This window comes from Heterocephalus glaber, unplaced genomic scaffold, assembly GCF_053883595.1.
Source record: "Heterocephalus glaber isolate CG9 unplaced genomic scaffold, H.glaber_assembly_v1.0 deba00001175, whole genome shotgun sequence".
NCBI classification, from domain to species: Eukaryota; Metazoa; Chordata; class Mammalia; order Rodentia; family Bathyergidae; genus Heterocephalus; species Heterocephalus glaber.
In genome coordinates, this window is record NW_028258207.1 from 2,018,675 (window position 1) to 2,033,356 (window position 14,682).

General features: G+C 46.6%; 1 protein-coding gene and 2 non-coding genes across 3 annotated transcripts; all 3 read right to left on the reverse strand.

The window, feature by feature from the left end:
- Positions 1 to 6,155: 6,155 nt before the first annotated feature.
- Positions 6,156 to 11,669, reverse strand: Rpsa (ribosomal protein SA). The gene is made up of 7 exons (XM_004835125.3): positions 11,571 to 11,669; positions 10,194 to 10,359; positions 9,374 to 9,492; positions 7,557 to 7,802; positions 6,745 to 6,873; positions 6,465 to 6,630; positions 6,156 to 6,322 (listed from the first exon to the last, which is right to left on the reverse strand). Exons 1-7 carry the CDS (start codon positions 11,637 to 11,639, stop codon positions 6,228 to 6,230), a joined length of 990 nt encoding a protein of 329 aa, XP_004835182.2. The 5' UTR covers positions 11,640 to 11,669; the 3' UTR covers positions 6,156 to 6,227.
- On the reverse strand, positions 7,349 to 7,496 carry LOC147828252 (small nucleolar RNA SNORA62/SNORA6 family). Its single transcript, XR_015451108.1, has one exon. It is a non-coding gene; the product is annotated as a small nucleolar RNA SNORA62/SNORA6 family (small nucleolar RNA).
- LOC147828253 (small nucleolar RNA SNORA62/SNORA6 family) lies at positions 9,622 to 9,769 on the reverse strand. The gene has a single exon (XR_015451107.1). It is a non-coding gene; the product is annotated as a small nucleolar RNA SNORA62/SNORA6 family (small nucleolar RNA).
- Positions 11,670 to 14,682: the final 3,013 nt, after the last annotated feature.

The window sequence follows — 14,682 nt, forward strand, 5'->3', positions numbered from 1 at the left end:
TTCATGTCACGAGACTTTAACGCATCAATTATTAAACCAAATGTATCTTCCTGAAGACTCTGTATTCTTGCTTATGGGTGTGGATGTACCAATGAGGGAGACCTGGAAGTCACAAGTGTGTGCCACGTGTCTCTGAGGTGGTTCTCACACGGAAGCCAGGCGAAACGGCAATCTTGTTACCTAAGAAGGAGACAGTAACTAGAGTATGAGCTGCTCATTGCTGATGTAACCAAGTACCACAGCTTCGTGGTCTAAAACAGCACAACAGCTGCATCCTCTTACATTCTCGAGGTCCGAAGTCTGAGACTCGTTTTGCTCAACTACAGTCAAGGTACCAGCAAGGCTACACTGCATCCAGAGGCCAAGAGAGAAACGCTTCCTTTTCCGCCTTGTTGTCCTTGAGAGGCTGTGTGTAAAGGCAAATGCAAACTAAAAGTAAGAAAAGAGGGGGCTCCATTTTCCCTATTGAAAATATGGGAGAGATTTCTCCTCCCTGTTTTAGAATATTGACTTTTTTAAAACTTGCAATTGCAAGTTGTTTCTCTACCCCTCTGAGAGGCATGCAAATCCTTTAAAAGTTAAATCAGACTCTTGCCAGGCTTGCAGCCCAGGATGTCTCCTTCTGGGACCAGGACACATGTAGCACCATCTCCCAGTTTTGTGGGGTGGCAGCAGCCTGACTTCCCAGTAGGAGTAGCAGCCTCGTTCCAAGATGCCAAACAGCCTTGCCACGTCACAATGTGAAAGGCTTATTTTGGCTCTGCATAGAGCCAACATGGCTAACATAGCTTACCACACTGCCAGGTTAATTTGGGATGAACAACGCACGATATCATTTGTAAACAAAACGTCTTCATGATAATCTTTGGTGGTGTCATTTTCTTTCTTCTAAAGTATTGGGGGAATGGGAGAGGTGCTATGAATAATTGCCCCTGGAGAAAATCAAAAGTGTTCTTTTTCTGCTTCAAATCAGGTCTTACAAGTGACTTTCGTGAGCGGTACTATCGAGTCTTCTTGCTCGAGGTCTTGTAGTTGTGTATCTTGAAAACATGTTAGGGTGCACCTAAGTACGCAAAAGCATGAAGTAAACCGTCTTTACAATCTCTGCAGCCAGCTTCCTGGGAAGTGCCTTAAATTCTGCTGTGGCGCTGTTCTGTAATGACATTGCTTTCTTCCTCTTCGGCTTTGGGAAGACATTGGGGGTGGCAGGAGATTCTGGTTTTAATTGCTTTTCCAGCATTTGGCTTTTGGCCTCTTCCTCTGTCTTCAAAGCAGATTGTCTTCAACCTTCTCTGCTCTGTCTTTGATCTCTACTTCAACTGCTTTCTCAGAAAGTTAAATGCATGTTTACTGTTCAACTCAGCAATCTCACTGCTCTCAACAGATGCACAAATGTTTATTTTCACTTCACTGAGAATCACCAAACACTAGAACAGTCTAAATGTTTTTCACCTGGTGAATGAATAAACCAATTCTGGTTCATTCACACAATGGAATACTACTCAGCAGGGAAAGGGAACAAACTATTGGTACATGCAACAGTGTGGATGAATTTCAAAAGCATTGTGTTAACTGAAAGCAGCAGACACTACAGGCAACAAATTGTATGACTCCATGTATACGATGTTCCAGAAAAGCCAAAACTGAAGCCACCAACAAGGATTGGTGGTCACCAGGAATGAAGATGGGTGGAAGCTGAGGATGGCTATAAAGCAGAACATGAGGGCCGGGAATTTAGCTCAGTGGCACTGCGCCTGCCTCACAAGCACAAGGCCCTGAGTTCGATCCCCAGTACCAGAAAAAAAAAGCAGTACATGAAAGCCAGGCATTGTGGCACCTATCTGTAATCCCAGAAATGAGAGCCGGAGGTGGGAAGATCACGAATTTGACCACAGCCTGGGCAACTTAGTGACTTAGCAAGACTCTGTCTCAAAATAAAGAGGGCTGGAATAGAGCTCAGTGCAGAGGCCCTGATGCAATTCCAGTACTGAATAAATAAATAAGCACAGGAAAATGCTTTGGGTGCTGAAACTATTGTGTATCTTGGTTATGGTGGTGGTTATGGCCTGTATGCATTTGGCAAAACTCCTAAAACTGTAAAATAAAGAGAATAGGTTTTACTATATAAATATCACATCTCAATTTAAAATTTTTTAATTCAAGAAAAATGATCAGTTCTAAAATAGGGCAGAAAGGAGAGAAAGGGGCACATAAAACAAGCAAGACAAACAGGAAGTACACAGTGGGTAAAGAAAATACTTTGTCGTATGCATTTGGCTGCCGTAACAAAGTGTCACACATAAGGAGGCTTGCAAATAGAAAAATTCTTTTTTTTTTTGGGTACCAGGGATCGAACTCGGGTCCTTGTGCTTGCGAGGCAGGTGGCAGAACCACTGGGCTAAATCTCCGGCCCAACAAAAAAAAATTCTCAGTGCGTTAGTGACAGCCCTCTTCCTGCGGCAGAAGAGGGTGAGACCTTCCCATGGTCCTTTCACCCTCATGGCCTAGCCCAAAGATCCCTCCCAACACTAGCATGCTAGGGTTGGCCGGAGGGACACAAGCATTCCGCCTATTGTATATATCAACAACTACACTGAAAGAAAAAGAGGCGCTGGGGATTTAGCTCAGTGGTTCTGCTGCTTACCTCGCAAGCAGAAGGTCCCAAGTTCGATCCCTGGTACCAAAAAAAATAAAAGAAAAGAAAAAAGTCAAAGAAAATAAGGAAAACCAGTTGTACTATCTAGTGAACTAAACACTCTAAAACAAAGATTTTAGGGTCCCAGGCCACACTTTCCAGGGTCCTCAGCTCCTCCATTCTGTGTCAGTCAGTCGCTGGCTGCTGGGGTGCAGCTAATGTGTAAGGCCTCAGGGCTGTTAAGATCCCCCTCTCTCCTCCCCCTCAAATGTGAGCTGCACAGCCTGTTAACCTCAGTTCCCATTCAGAGAACCGGAGATGCTAACAGGGACTCTGCTCTCAAGGAATCACTCAGGTCCACCATGACGATCAGAGCATTGAACTTTGTGTAAGAGCACAGCGCTCTGCCTTTTACACAGTGACTGCCCAGTGGGCTGGAGTCCTGCTGTCCTGCTGGGCTCTACATCGTAAGAAGTTGGGCACTGGTGGGTGAGAAGCAATTGAGCAGTTGTGGTCCCTTAACTTTGTGCCACACTCTGCTAAATCTTCACACTGCCTCAGGATACAAAATTCACATAGAGGATTTCCTCCAGAAAAGCTATCTGAAAGCAGGAAAAGGTGCATAGTGCAACCCTGCAGGGTGAAGAATGTGTGCAAGTCATTCCTTCATTTCCAGGCAGGAAACCCTGGACAACTCATCACACATATAAGCATCCCTATTCTTCACGTGCTAAACAGATACCATCTCCCCCATTCCCTGCAACAACCCTGTTAGGTAGAACTTTTCATCATTCCCAGTTTATGATGATGAAGCTGAAATACAAAAATCTTCAGTAATTTTCTCAAATCCACAGTCATGGGTAGAAATGTGATTTGTTTTTGTTTTGTGATACTGGGGATTGAAGCCAGGGCCTTCCTACTGAGCTACATACCCAGTGCTGCCCTTTTAGAAATCTTTTATTTTGAAACAGTATCTTGCTAAGCCCCCAAACTGCCAAGCCTGGCCTTGAACTTGGGATCCTCAGGCTCTCCGAGTGCTGGGATTACAGGCCTGGGAGACTCAGGCAGGAAGACCGCAAGTTTGAGCCTAGCCTGGGCAACTCAGAGACTTAGTGAAACCTTATCTCAAAATTTAAAAAATGTAAAGGCGAGCAAGATCCTGTCTCAAAAAACCAAAAAATAAAAATTTTTTTTATATATATATGGGTTGGGGATATAGCTCAGTGCAAAAGCCCTGTGGGGTTCAATACCCAGTACCAAAAAGAAAAAGGAAAGAAAGAAGGAAGAGAGAAAGAGGAAGAAAAGAGACAGAAGGGGGGGGAGGGGAAAGGGAGAACAATCTTGATTTCTGAGCCAGTCTGTGCAACCGCTGCGCCGCACTGCCCCCTGGTGGCCAGGACTCCGCACGAACAGCTGAGAGCAGACGGGAAAGGGAGTCTCCTGGACCTCACCTCAGGGCAGCGGGAGACTGAGCTCACGTTCCCAGGCCACAGAAGCTGGGCGACGCCTGGCAGAGGGGCAGGCAGCCCAAGGCCTGCGATGGCCCAGCTTAGAACTCTCCTCTGCGTCTCTTCTGGCTTATCATTTGCCCAAGACTTGCCTGCTGTGACAAAGCATTATTAATTGCTGCATTAGTCAGTCAGTTCAGCAGGCTCCCCTTGTGCACCCTGCTTCTGCAGGGCTCTCCTGTCATCACAGCCTCGGTCTGAAAGGCTACCTGCAGGCTCCCACCCCGGTCTTCCCTGCTTTCCAGAGGCAGAAACTCACCCATCCTCTCCAGGGCACTTGCTATAACATGAAGTGCTCCGGGCACTGGGACTGAGGGACAGGCAGGTCCCACCTGCTCTGATCATGGTGCTCAGGGGTGTGGGTGGCCCAGATCCTAGGACTATGTCAAAACAGACCAAATGTAAAAATGGCATTTGACATGTCTAGCTCCTGAGAAAGCTTTTGGGGAAATAGCAGCTCTGCTTTCAGGCGCCTGGTGCTTAAAACTTAATATGGAATGTGCATTTATATGAAAACTTTTACATTACTAAAATTTAAGGGCTGCTCACCTAACTAGCACATGGTAAAACGATTAGTGGATCATGAGATTTTTTTCTTGTAAGCAGAAATTTAAATATTTTTATTAATTTGTTTGAAGGTAATTATTACATAAATTATTCTATAAAATTAGTGTTTAGAACTGTTTCTATGGAAAACAGTATTGAGACACTAATTTCTCATTTTGGACTGCTGGGAATGTACCCATTTTTGAATACTTGATTGTGTTTGGATGCTGTTAGAGTCTTAATCACTTTTGTGCTCCCATGACAGTGCCTGCAACAGAGTAATTTATAGGTGACAGAATTTCTTTCTTACAGTTCTCTAGGCTGAGACTTTATCCTCCAAAAGTTCTACTTCAGTTGGTCCAGATAAACACTCAAGACATTATCTTAAATACCTTGTTCATATACCTTATCAGCAGGCTCATTTAAATAAGCTGGCAAAAGTAAAAGTCTTTAAAGTCAGTAACGTATTTCCATCCAGGTTCTTAGGTAACCAGGATATTATCAAAAATTAGTTCTATAGGGCTGTGGATTTAGCCTAGTAGCGCCACACCTGCCTCAAAAGCACAAGGTCCTGAGTTTGATCCTCCATACCAAAAAACAGTTTTACAAAATACAATGTCTATTATTGTCTGTGTACCAAGATATCTGGGCCTAAGATAATACATATAGCCTGTGTTGGATGCACATGGCACACTCACCATGGAGGCCATGCTGGCTGTGTGCCCTGCTCAAGCTGCCTGCAGATGATGCACACCCAGCTGGAGGCCTGCGGCTAGCGGGGGCTAAGCCTCCAGAGCTTGCTGCTCCAACCTGTGCACTGGTCAGCGTGGTCAGCAAGTCTTCCCATTTAATAGTCACACCTTATAAAACCCATTGAAGGAGCCTAACATTTGTCATCTACTGGTTGAATCTCAAAAGCGGTTCTCTGGTCTCAACCTTCACATTTGATTCTTGCTGCTATTAGACTAATTTCTCTTGCTCTTTCTTGCAGTCCTAAGGGTCCTCTGTATACTATTTGAACAGCTGCCATGTCCCAAAGCCTCTCCACGAAGCCCAATATCCTTCCTCCCTCGCTGTCCCACTTTTCCAAACCCATGAATAAAACCGAAAGGAGGGTACGCGGGGGCACTGGCCAGAGGTCTGCATGAGATGGTGACAAAGAGGAAAGGGAGTTTGGGAGCCACGTGCCCAAACCTCCTGGAATGCAGGATTAGAGATTCAAAGACAGCCTACAGGACAGCCCACAAGGCCAAGTAGGACCGAACACACTGCCTTCAGGGAAGAATACTCCGGCCTTCTCCCCATACTCCCACTTATCATTTAAAGAAAATTAACCCAAATTATTCCTAACCAAAATACACCCTAAGGGGAAAAGAGAATTAAGAAAACCATTGGGTTTTATCCATCCAGTGGCCAATGTAAAGAAATTCCAGCCATTCTGAACTGGAAAAATTGAGACAGACAACTTTTGGAAACTTGGGTTTTATTTTCCATCAACCTCGTTTCCACTTTGCGTAAGTGTCTGCAGAACAAACGGCTCAAGACCACTCAGTGGTGGTTCCTACCCACTCGGTGGCCTGAGCAGTGGGGGCTGCAGACCAGTCTTCCGTGGCTGGTTGAGCACTCCAGTCTTCTGTTAAGACAAGACCAAAAAGACGTCAGCACTGTCCCCAAAGCACTACTGCCCCATCCCAGCAGCCACCTATGAAGCATCCCGCATCAGCAGTGAGGGCCAAACCCTCAGGGGAGCCCTTGGTCTTGCCACCTAAACCTACCCGTGGGGAACTGCTGAATGGGCACAGAGGGCACCTGCACACCCTCAGACCAGTCTGCAACCTCAGGCTGAGCAGCAGCGAACTCCGGAGCCGGTGCGGTCCATTCGCCCTGGAATTCCTCCTTGGTCACAGCCTTTTCAGCAGCAGCCTGCTCTTCTTTTTCGATCTTGACAGTTAAAAAGAGAAGTTACAGGGACTGGCAATTTCACTTCCAGCAAGCACAGGCCAAGGTGCCCCACTTGGCTATGTTGTGCATAGCCTTTTGTGCAGGAAGCATTACCTCTTCAGGATCCCTGTAGAAGTACAGATCAGGCATGACCTCCCACGGGTGTTCGCGGGAGATGGTGCCACGCATGCGCAGCACTTCCCGGGCCAGCATCCACCACATCAGCCCCACTGAGTGAGCCCCCTGTGAAGAGTGCCGCGTTATTACCCAAGGACCCGAAACCCAAACGGCCCTGACCGCTCACCGACCCCACACTAAGTCCCTTGGCACCAAATGAAGCCCTATGTAAGTTTAAAAATGATTCTACCAAAGAACATTACTTTATTAATCAAAGGATCTCAACCTTGATTGCACGTGGGAATCATGGGGACTAGAAAAACACAAAACCTCTGGTGTCAGGAGGGCAGCCCACGAGCCTCACGTGAAATCCTTGGTAGCAGTGTGATGGGAGAAAAGTGCCCCTGCACGATGTCATGAAGCAACACAAACTTACTTGGTAAATTCCAATTTGCACCTGAGTTTTAAGACCAGTTAACAAGCAGACCAATTTGAACCACGCACAACCTACCTTTTCCGAATTCCACTGTTGTCTGAGAACCAACAGGGCCATCTTTCACATATTCTATCTCTCCTTGAAGCTGCTCCACATGAACACTATACTTGTAGCAAGGATTACTATCAAGCTCCACCCATTGGGCCAGAGTGAAGTGTTAGCGAAAATCTTGCCCCTCATGTAGCACACTACCTACACTTGGGAGTCCATGGGCCAGCGAGTGGCCTCAACTCCAAGCTCTACAATGTGCACAGGAACATCTCGTTCTTTTTCCCAGAGCACACATGTGCAAACTAGAGCCTGAAATTATTACCTTGTTGTTGCACGGGATGGCAATGTCCACATAGCGCAGAGGAGAATCTGTGTTACACAGAGCAATGGTCGGCAGATTGACGTAAGACGCCTCCGTGAGGGGCTGGTGGTCAGCCCTGGGATCCGTCACCACCAGAAGACGTGGCTCTCGGAAGGCTGCCTGGATCTGGTTAGTGAAGGTCCCGGGAGTGAAGCGGCCAGCGATAGGAGTAGCTCCAGTGGCAGCTGCAAACTTCAGCACAGCCCGCTTTGGAACAGGAAACGAAGAATGAGAAGCACTGTAGGGTGGTGCATAGGAACACTGTGTGCTAACACCAGTTCTCTAATACCCAACACAGCCTATCCAGGGCTGCTCACACCCTTTCTTCACAAATGAAAGCCTCACATTAACATTTCAAGCATCAGGAGCTGGGATATAGCTCAGCGCTTGCCAGCATACACAAGGCCTTGGCTTTAATCCTCAGCACTGGAAAAAAAGAAACCAAAACCCAAACCCACTAATCGTTCTGGCTTCTAGGTTAACTGGAAAGTACTTGTGCCACACCAACTGCCTTCTGCCTGCTGAAATGTTCTCCCCACCCTCACTTCCCCTCGGGTGTCTGGCTTATTGGCTCCCTTTTCTTCTACTTGTAATCCTCCTGCTTCATCCTCCCAGAGTACCAGGATTATAGGTGTCCACCACAATGCTTGGCTTTAAGTACCAAGAAGGTTATTTTCTCAGTGACTTTGGCAAGTTATAAGCTCAAAAGAAATGCATATATGTAACAGAACAGTGCTGGCTATCAAACTATTTTTGGTCTCTGGTCAAATTTAATCAGAGCTGCTGTTATCTTTCTGTGCCCTCCCCTTTCCCTCTCCCTAGAGATTTCTCTGCCAATGTCCAAGTACCTACACAATCCTGCCCGGTCCAACCTCGGTAAGCTGTTAATTTTCACTGAGGCAAACAAGTAGTCACTCAGTTCATTCTACAACAATAATTAAAAACTTTCTTCTATCACACACCAAACTACAGGAGTCTAGTCACAATCTGCATATAAAATGCTCTCGGGGCCACGTGCGATGGTACACATCTGTAATCCCAGCACTCAGGAGGGCTGAGGAAGGGCTGTTCTTGAGTTCCAGGCCAATCTGGGGAAAACATGAGACTCTGTCTCAAAAAACAAATTAAAGGGCCAGGGATTTAGTTCCGTGGTTCTGCTGCCTACCTCGCAAGCGCTAAGTCCCGAGTGTGACCCCCCCCCCCTAACAGAAAACAAAAAACAAAGCCGGGGATTTAGCTCAGTGGCACCGCACCTGCCTTAAGTGCAAGGTCCTGTTACCAAAAGAAAAGAAAAACATTAAAAACCACTCAGAGGAACCTGTGTTATCATCAATGCTGAAAACTATGATGCTGCTGTATAACTTTTAAATTTGCTAAAAATCGGGATGAAAGAAATCATTCCAGAACACTCATTAAGTCAATCTGTATGTAAGTGAGTTAAAGAAATAAGCACTGGGGATTTAGCTCAGTGGTGCTGCTGGTTGCCTCACAAGCACAAGGTCCTGAGTTCAATCCCTGGTACAAAAAAAAAATAAAATAAAATAAATCTAAGTTTTGTCAACAGAGAAAATACCCCTCAAAACAGAGCTGGAGCAAAAAGGACAAAAAAGTTTGATCTCACTAATCATTAAAAAAAAAAAAAAAATCAAGATATTTTTCAAGTTACCAAAGATCCTTAAAAGATTTAGAGACAAGGCCTAGTGCCCTAGCCTACAAAAACTTTTCTGAAATGAAATAATAAGCTTTACTTGTATAAAAACAAGCATGGGTTCACAAACCTGGCCAGTGTTCCTAGAGGATATGACGCTGACATCAGCAGGGTTTTCAATGGCGACTATGGCTCGTGCTGCCAGCAGAAGTTTTTCCCAGGTGCGCTTCAGATTTATGATGTAGATTCCTAGGTGAGAACTGACACGTTTAGGTATTGGGGACTGAACCCAGGGCCTCATGTATGCCAAGCATACACTACCCAGCTACATGGATTTTTTTTAAAGGCAGTGCAGACAGACATTCTTCTATAAGCTGCGTATGTGGCAGCAAGTACTATCAAACTCCAGTCAGAGGCAGGCTCTACTGGTGTTAGCGCAAGTCCTGCCATTAATATAGCACACTTCCGACACCCAGAAGCTCACTGGCCAAGACTGGCCTCCACCTGGGCTTTAATAATGTGCAACCTCACTCAGCTGGCGAAGCCGGTATTCTCCTTTCTCCCTCTGCACTAACCATTCGGCCTCCTGTCACTGTCCCTATCAGGCTGAGAAAGTGACTTGTCAACTTAATGCGCCCACATCCTCAGCACAGCCAGCTTCTCCTGTAACTCCCTGAAACCAACGCTTTTTCCTGCTCCTTGTCCTAGCTTCCTCAGAATTCAGTCCGATACCCTGTAGAAACACCTACGAAACGGAGCCCTACATGAGCTTGTCTTCAGACCTTCTCACCACCCAACCCAAGCCCCACAACCCAGCAATTCTGCCAGACTCTTCCACCAGAACGCAGAAACTTCCCTCCCAACCACAATCAACAGTACTGCTCATCCACATGGCACAACCACAACTTGCACTTACAGCTAAAATACCAAAAGTCAAAGTAGTAACTGACCATCGCTCTTCCTTTTGTAGATGTACTGTTCCATCTGGAAATCCAGGTTGGTGCCACCTAAGTGGGTTCCTGCAGCGAGGAATTTGAGGACGTCCTCCTCCTTCATTTGCAGGACATCAAGGGCTCCGGACATTGTGAAAGTTTCCCTGTAAGTTACGATGGGAATCTGAAAAAAAAAAATAGTCCTTCACCTTCTATGTGAGGCACTGAGCTTGGAGTATGAGGAGGGCAACAGAACACTCCCACATGTATGCCACACACTACAAATGCAGCAAACCTTGCAAAGGAAAGTTTTATGGACTGCAGAACAATCAGGTAATAAACCAGAAAGCAGCAATTTGAATTTCATACTGAGGGAGAAGTTTTTGACAGGGTCTCAATTCGTAGTCCAGGCTGGCCTTCAACTCGAAGCAATCCTACCTCTGCTTCCCAAATGCTATTACAGGCATGGGCCACCATGCCCAGGTGCTTAATACTTTTCAAGGTACATACGAGTGAAGGAAAAGTTGTGGAAAAGCCGAGATAAATTAAACGTGAAGACAGCATCGCATTTGGGGACATACAAAGTCAACAGGTTTCAGATACTTCTAAAAGACTGTAAGCAGGTATTTCAGAATTACTCCATGCCACATGTAGCAAACTCGTGGTTCCACAAAAGAAGGAACAGTTACGAACCACAGGAGGTGATTAGGGGAGTTTTACTGGAAGAACAGCTCCCTGGGTTTTGAGGTGGGGTCCTGAGTGGGTGGTCACATGACCCCTCAATCCAGATAATCATCATACACAAGCAGAATATGCTGTTGAGTCCTTTAGTGGCCACCTGTCACACGTGGCTATGTGTATTTAAAATGACCACCTGGAACTCAGGCTCTCTGACCCGGTTCTTCAACAAGGTTTCTGGAAACGGATTTTAGCAGAAAACTGGTTAATTTGCAGGCGCTTAATACGGAGTGGCTGCAACTCCCTTTTGGCAGCGAGGGTGCTGCATCCCATACTCCTTGAAATTCATCCTTGGGGCAAAGTCCTAGTTCACTCTTCGTTCTTGTTTCAGTTCCCATCAATACGGCCGATCACGCAACCTTAACTCAGGCCCTTCCCCTAGAACTGCCTCGCTCGTAAACTAAGCCTCAGTCAGGAAGCCGGTGAAAACGAGTGCCCCGGCCCGACCGTCAGCAGCGTGGCTCACGGGTGCGAGGTCTGCCCGCTCCACCGCGCCTGTCCGTGCCCGGCCCCGTGCCGGCCGCTGGCAAAACGCGCCGCGCCCAAGAGCGCTCCCGGCCCGCTCGGCGTGGTTCCCGACTTCGCGTCCCTTTCGCCCAGGAAGCTCTTCCTTCCCGGCGGCCTTAGGCGGCGCTGGGAGGCCCACAGACGACTCACCACGAACAACGCCGTATGGACCCCAGCCTGGGTAGCGCGGAAAGGCCAGGCCGTCGGAAATGATGTCATTATATAGTCCACCTCTGGCCAATGATAGAGCAATCTGGGCGGAAGAAGGGCGTGGCCAGAGTGCGTTCCGAGGCGGGGCTTCCTCTCCGGAGGGCGGGCCCAGGCGCATACCGGGGCGGGGCTGCTTAGTCGGCTGCCTCGCTGACTTCGCGTGGGGGCTGCGGCCCAATCTCGCTGGTAGATCTGTCGGCGGCCCCCCCACCCCATCGCCTGAGGCGCTGGATTCAGTCTCCAGCACCTGGGCAGCCCCTAGAGCAATGCCGCCGCTGTCCCTGCACTGAGCGCTGCCTGGTGTGCAGCCGGCCAGCCTGAATTTTTTGTTTTGTTTTGTTTCTTTCGGTACCAGGGATTGAACTCCGGTCCTTAGCTTGCGAGGCAGGTGGTGGAACCACTGAGCTAAATCCCCGGCCCCAGCCTGAATGTTAACCCGGAGCGCTGGCTTTCGTTATTTGGAGAACGGCTTGGGACACGAAATTGATTTTTTTTTTTTTTTTTTTTTGGTACCGGGGATCGAACTCATGTCCTTGTGCTTTCGAGGCAAGCGGCGGAACCACTGAGCTAAATCCCCGGCCCGAAATTCGTATTTTTAATGCTTTCCTACAGAAAGTTTTTCTGAAAATAAAAAAGCCTACAGATAATATAAAAAATTTTTTTACAATGAAAAAGATTGCAATATCCGCCAGTAGGATGTTAATAAAAATCTATTCTGCCCAGTACAGTAACAGCTATTTAAAAATAATTAAGATTTTATGATGCAAAAAATTACAGAATGAGGGCCATTATGAAAAAGTTTTGGAGCTCAGTATTAAAAGCTAAGTAAGTAACCGGATTATTAATAACTACACAGTAGTGGTATGTCAACCTTGGCTGCCTTAAGAATTGCTTGGACTTCTTTAACAGGCCGTGCCCCAAATGAAAGTTTTTACAAATAGCTCCCACATAATCCTAATTAATGTGCAGCCAAGCTGAGAACCACTCATCTAAGAGTGGGTGGCTTTTGGAGGATGGTTTTTTAGTTGTTTTTTGTGGGGGTACCGGGTATCGAACTCGGGACCTTGCACTTTGGAGGCAGGCGCTGTGCCACTGAGCTAAATCTCCAGCCTCTTTTAGTATTTTTTTAATGAGGAACACGGGTTGGTTGTAAATTCAAACAGTGCAGGGCAGTGGGCAGCATGTTCAAAGCCAGCTGAAGAAAGTTCACTGGCGCATTCATTTCTGACCTTTATACTGATTCAGGAGATAGCTGGCAGGGACAAGACCCCAGGGCAACTCGAGGACAGGAGCTCCCACCAGATGTGGACAGCATAGAAGCCGCAATCCTGGGTGAGTTCCTCAGGTAGCCTGCGAAGCCTTTCTCCGAGGAAGTGTGTACCAGCCCCCGCTCCAGTGCACTTTTTAGTTTTTACCTTTTCTCTCTGTTCAGCCCAATTTCGCTCTGCAGAACTGGTTTCTCCTATACTCATTTACCCTGCACTTTTCAAATAAACTTTTGGCAACGTTTTTGGCTTGTCTAGTGCAATTCTTTGAACTACGCTGTAACAATACCACGAGGGCGCTCCAGTGGCAAGCGCAATACCTATAGGGCAGTATAACAATACCACGAAAAATACTGAAAAAGGAAAAATAAGTTCTTGCAGCCTGGGATATGTGCTAGGGGCGTTTGTCACTGGAATCATTGTTCACAAAGGCAAGTTTCAGTCTCATCTTCAGAGAAAATTAGACGATTTTTCCTAGGTGAATTTGTCACCCTCTTCCCCCAACAAATGAAGTCTTGAGAGGACTTGTGACTGAAATTCCCCAGCCCAGTGCAGAGGGCAGATCTGCGTGTCTACCCTGCTCTGCCAGGGCACCTCCGTGGTTTCAGGTTCCCTGGCCTTCAGATGAGGGTCAAGAGACTAGAAAAGCCTTGAAAACGACATGGAGCCACCTACTTCAGAGTCTTTTTTTTTTTTTCCCCGGTACTGAGGATTGAACTCAGGACCTTGTGCTTTCGAAGCAGGCAGCGGAACCACTGAGCTAAATCCCCAGCCCCTACTTCAGAGTCTTTAGGAGGCAGCAGCTCCACTCAACCTGCCTTCCTTATTGCTCCCTCCAGTGTGAAGGCTCACAAGGTCAACCCACTGGCGGCTTGGGTGCCACTGGGATTAAGACCCTACTCTGTCTGCTTCCACACCCCTAACCCGATTATTCTGAATAAGGTATTTAAATCTAAAATCTATGGTATAACTTTCTGTAAACTTAAAAATCATGAGGTAAATTTAGTACATGTATTAGCTGAATTGTGCCCCCATCCTATGTAGTGTCTGAATGTGACTTCAGAAATATTTGCATATGTAATTTGGGGGGTTTTTTTGGTTTTTTTGTACTGGGGATGGAATCAAGGGCTTGCACTGACCTACATCCCTGGCCTTTTTCAGTATTTTTTTAGACAAGATCTCAGCCAGCCCACTGAATTGCTGGGTTTGAACTTGTGGTCTTCCTACCTCAGCCTCCCAAAGTGCTGGGATTATGGGTGTGTACCAGGCTGCCCAGTTTGCACATGTAAAATGAGGTCATCCTAAATTAGGGTGAGCCCTAATCTAGTAACTGGAGTCTTTATGGACTAAAACCTCTACAAACTGTGAGCTGAATACACCTTTCCTCCTTTAACTTCTGGGCATTAGGTGTTTTGTGTCAGCTACCAGAAAGTAATTTAAGACAGCCACATAAATCAGAGCCCATGCTCTTAACCACAAGATCTCCCCTCCCCTGCCCCTCCTACTCCCTGTATAAAGTAATGGCTCTCCCAAAGTTGAAAGAAAATCCTTGGGTACCCAGCAGACAGGTTATTAGCAACAAGTGTTGAAGGGGATGTGGAGAAACTGGAACCACCACACTGCTGCCAGGAATGTAAAATGGTACATGTAGCCATTCTGGAGTACTTTCTCAAAGTATTAAAACACAGAATCTCCACATAACCCACCTTTTCCAGTTTTACATACAGTGTGATAAAAATATATGGTATTTAAATTTTTAAAATGTACTACAGTAAAACACTGCTATT

Bases quoted from the DNA above. Each gene is read 5' to 3' on its own strand.
- Rpsa (XM_004835125.3), bottom strand. From the start codon at position 11,639: ATGACATCATTTCCGACGGCCTGGCCTTTCCGCGCTACCCAGGCTGGG. The intron at 7,803-9,373 runs GTTTGTGAACCC...CCTGTTCCAAAG, and splicing joins CCTCTAGGAACACTGGCCAG to CGGGCTGTGCTGAAGTTTGC. The intron at 6,323-6,464 runs GTAGGTTTAGGT...TTGTCTTAACAG, and splicing joins CATTCAGCAGTTCCCCACGG to AAGACTGGAGTGCTCAACCA.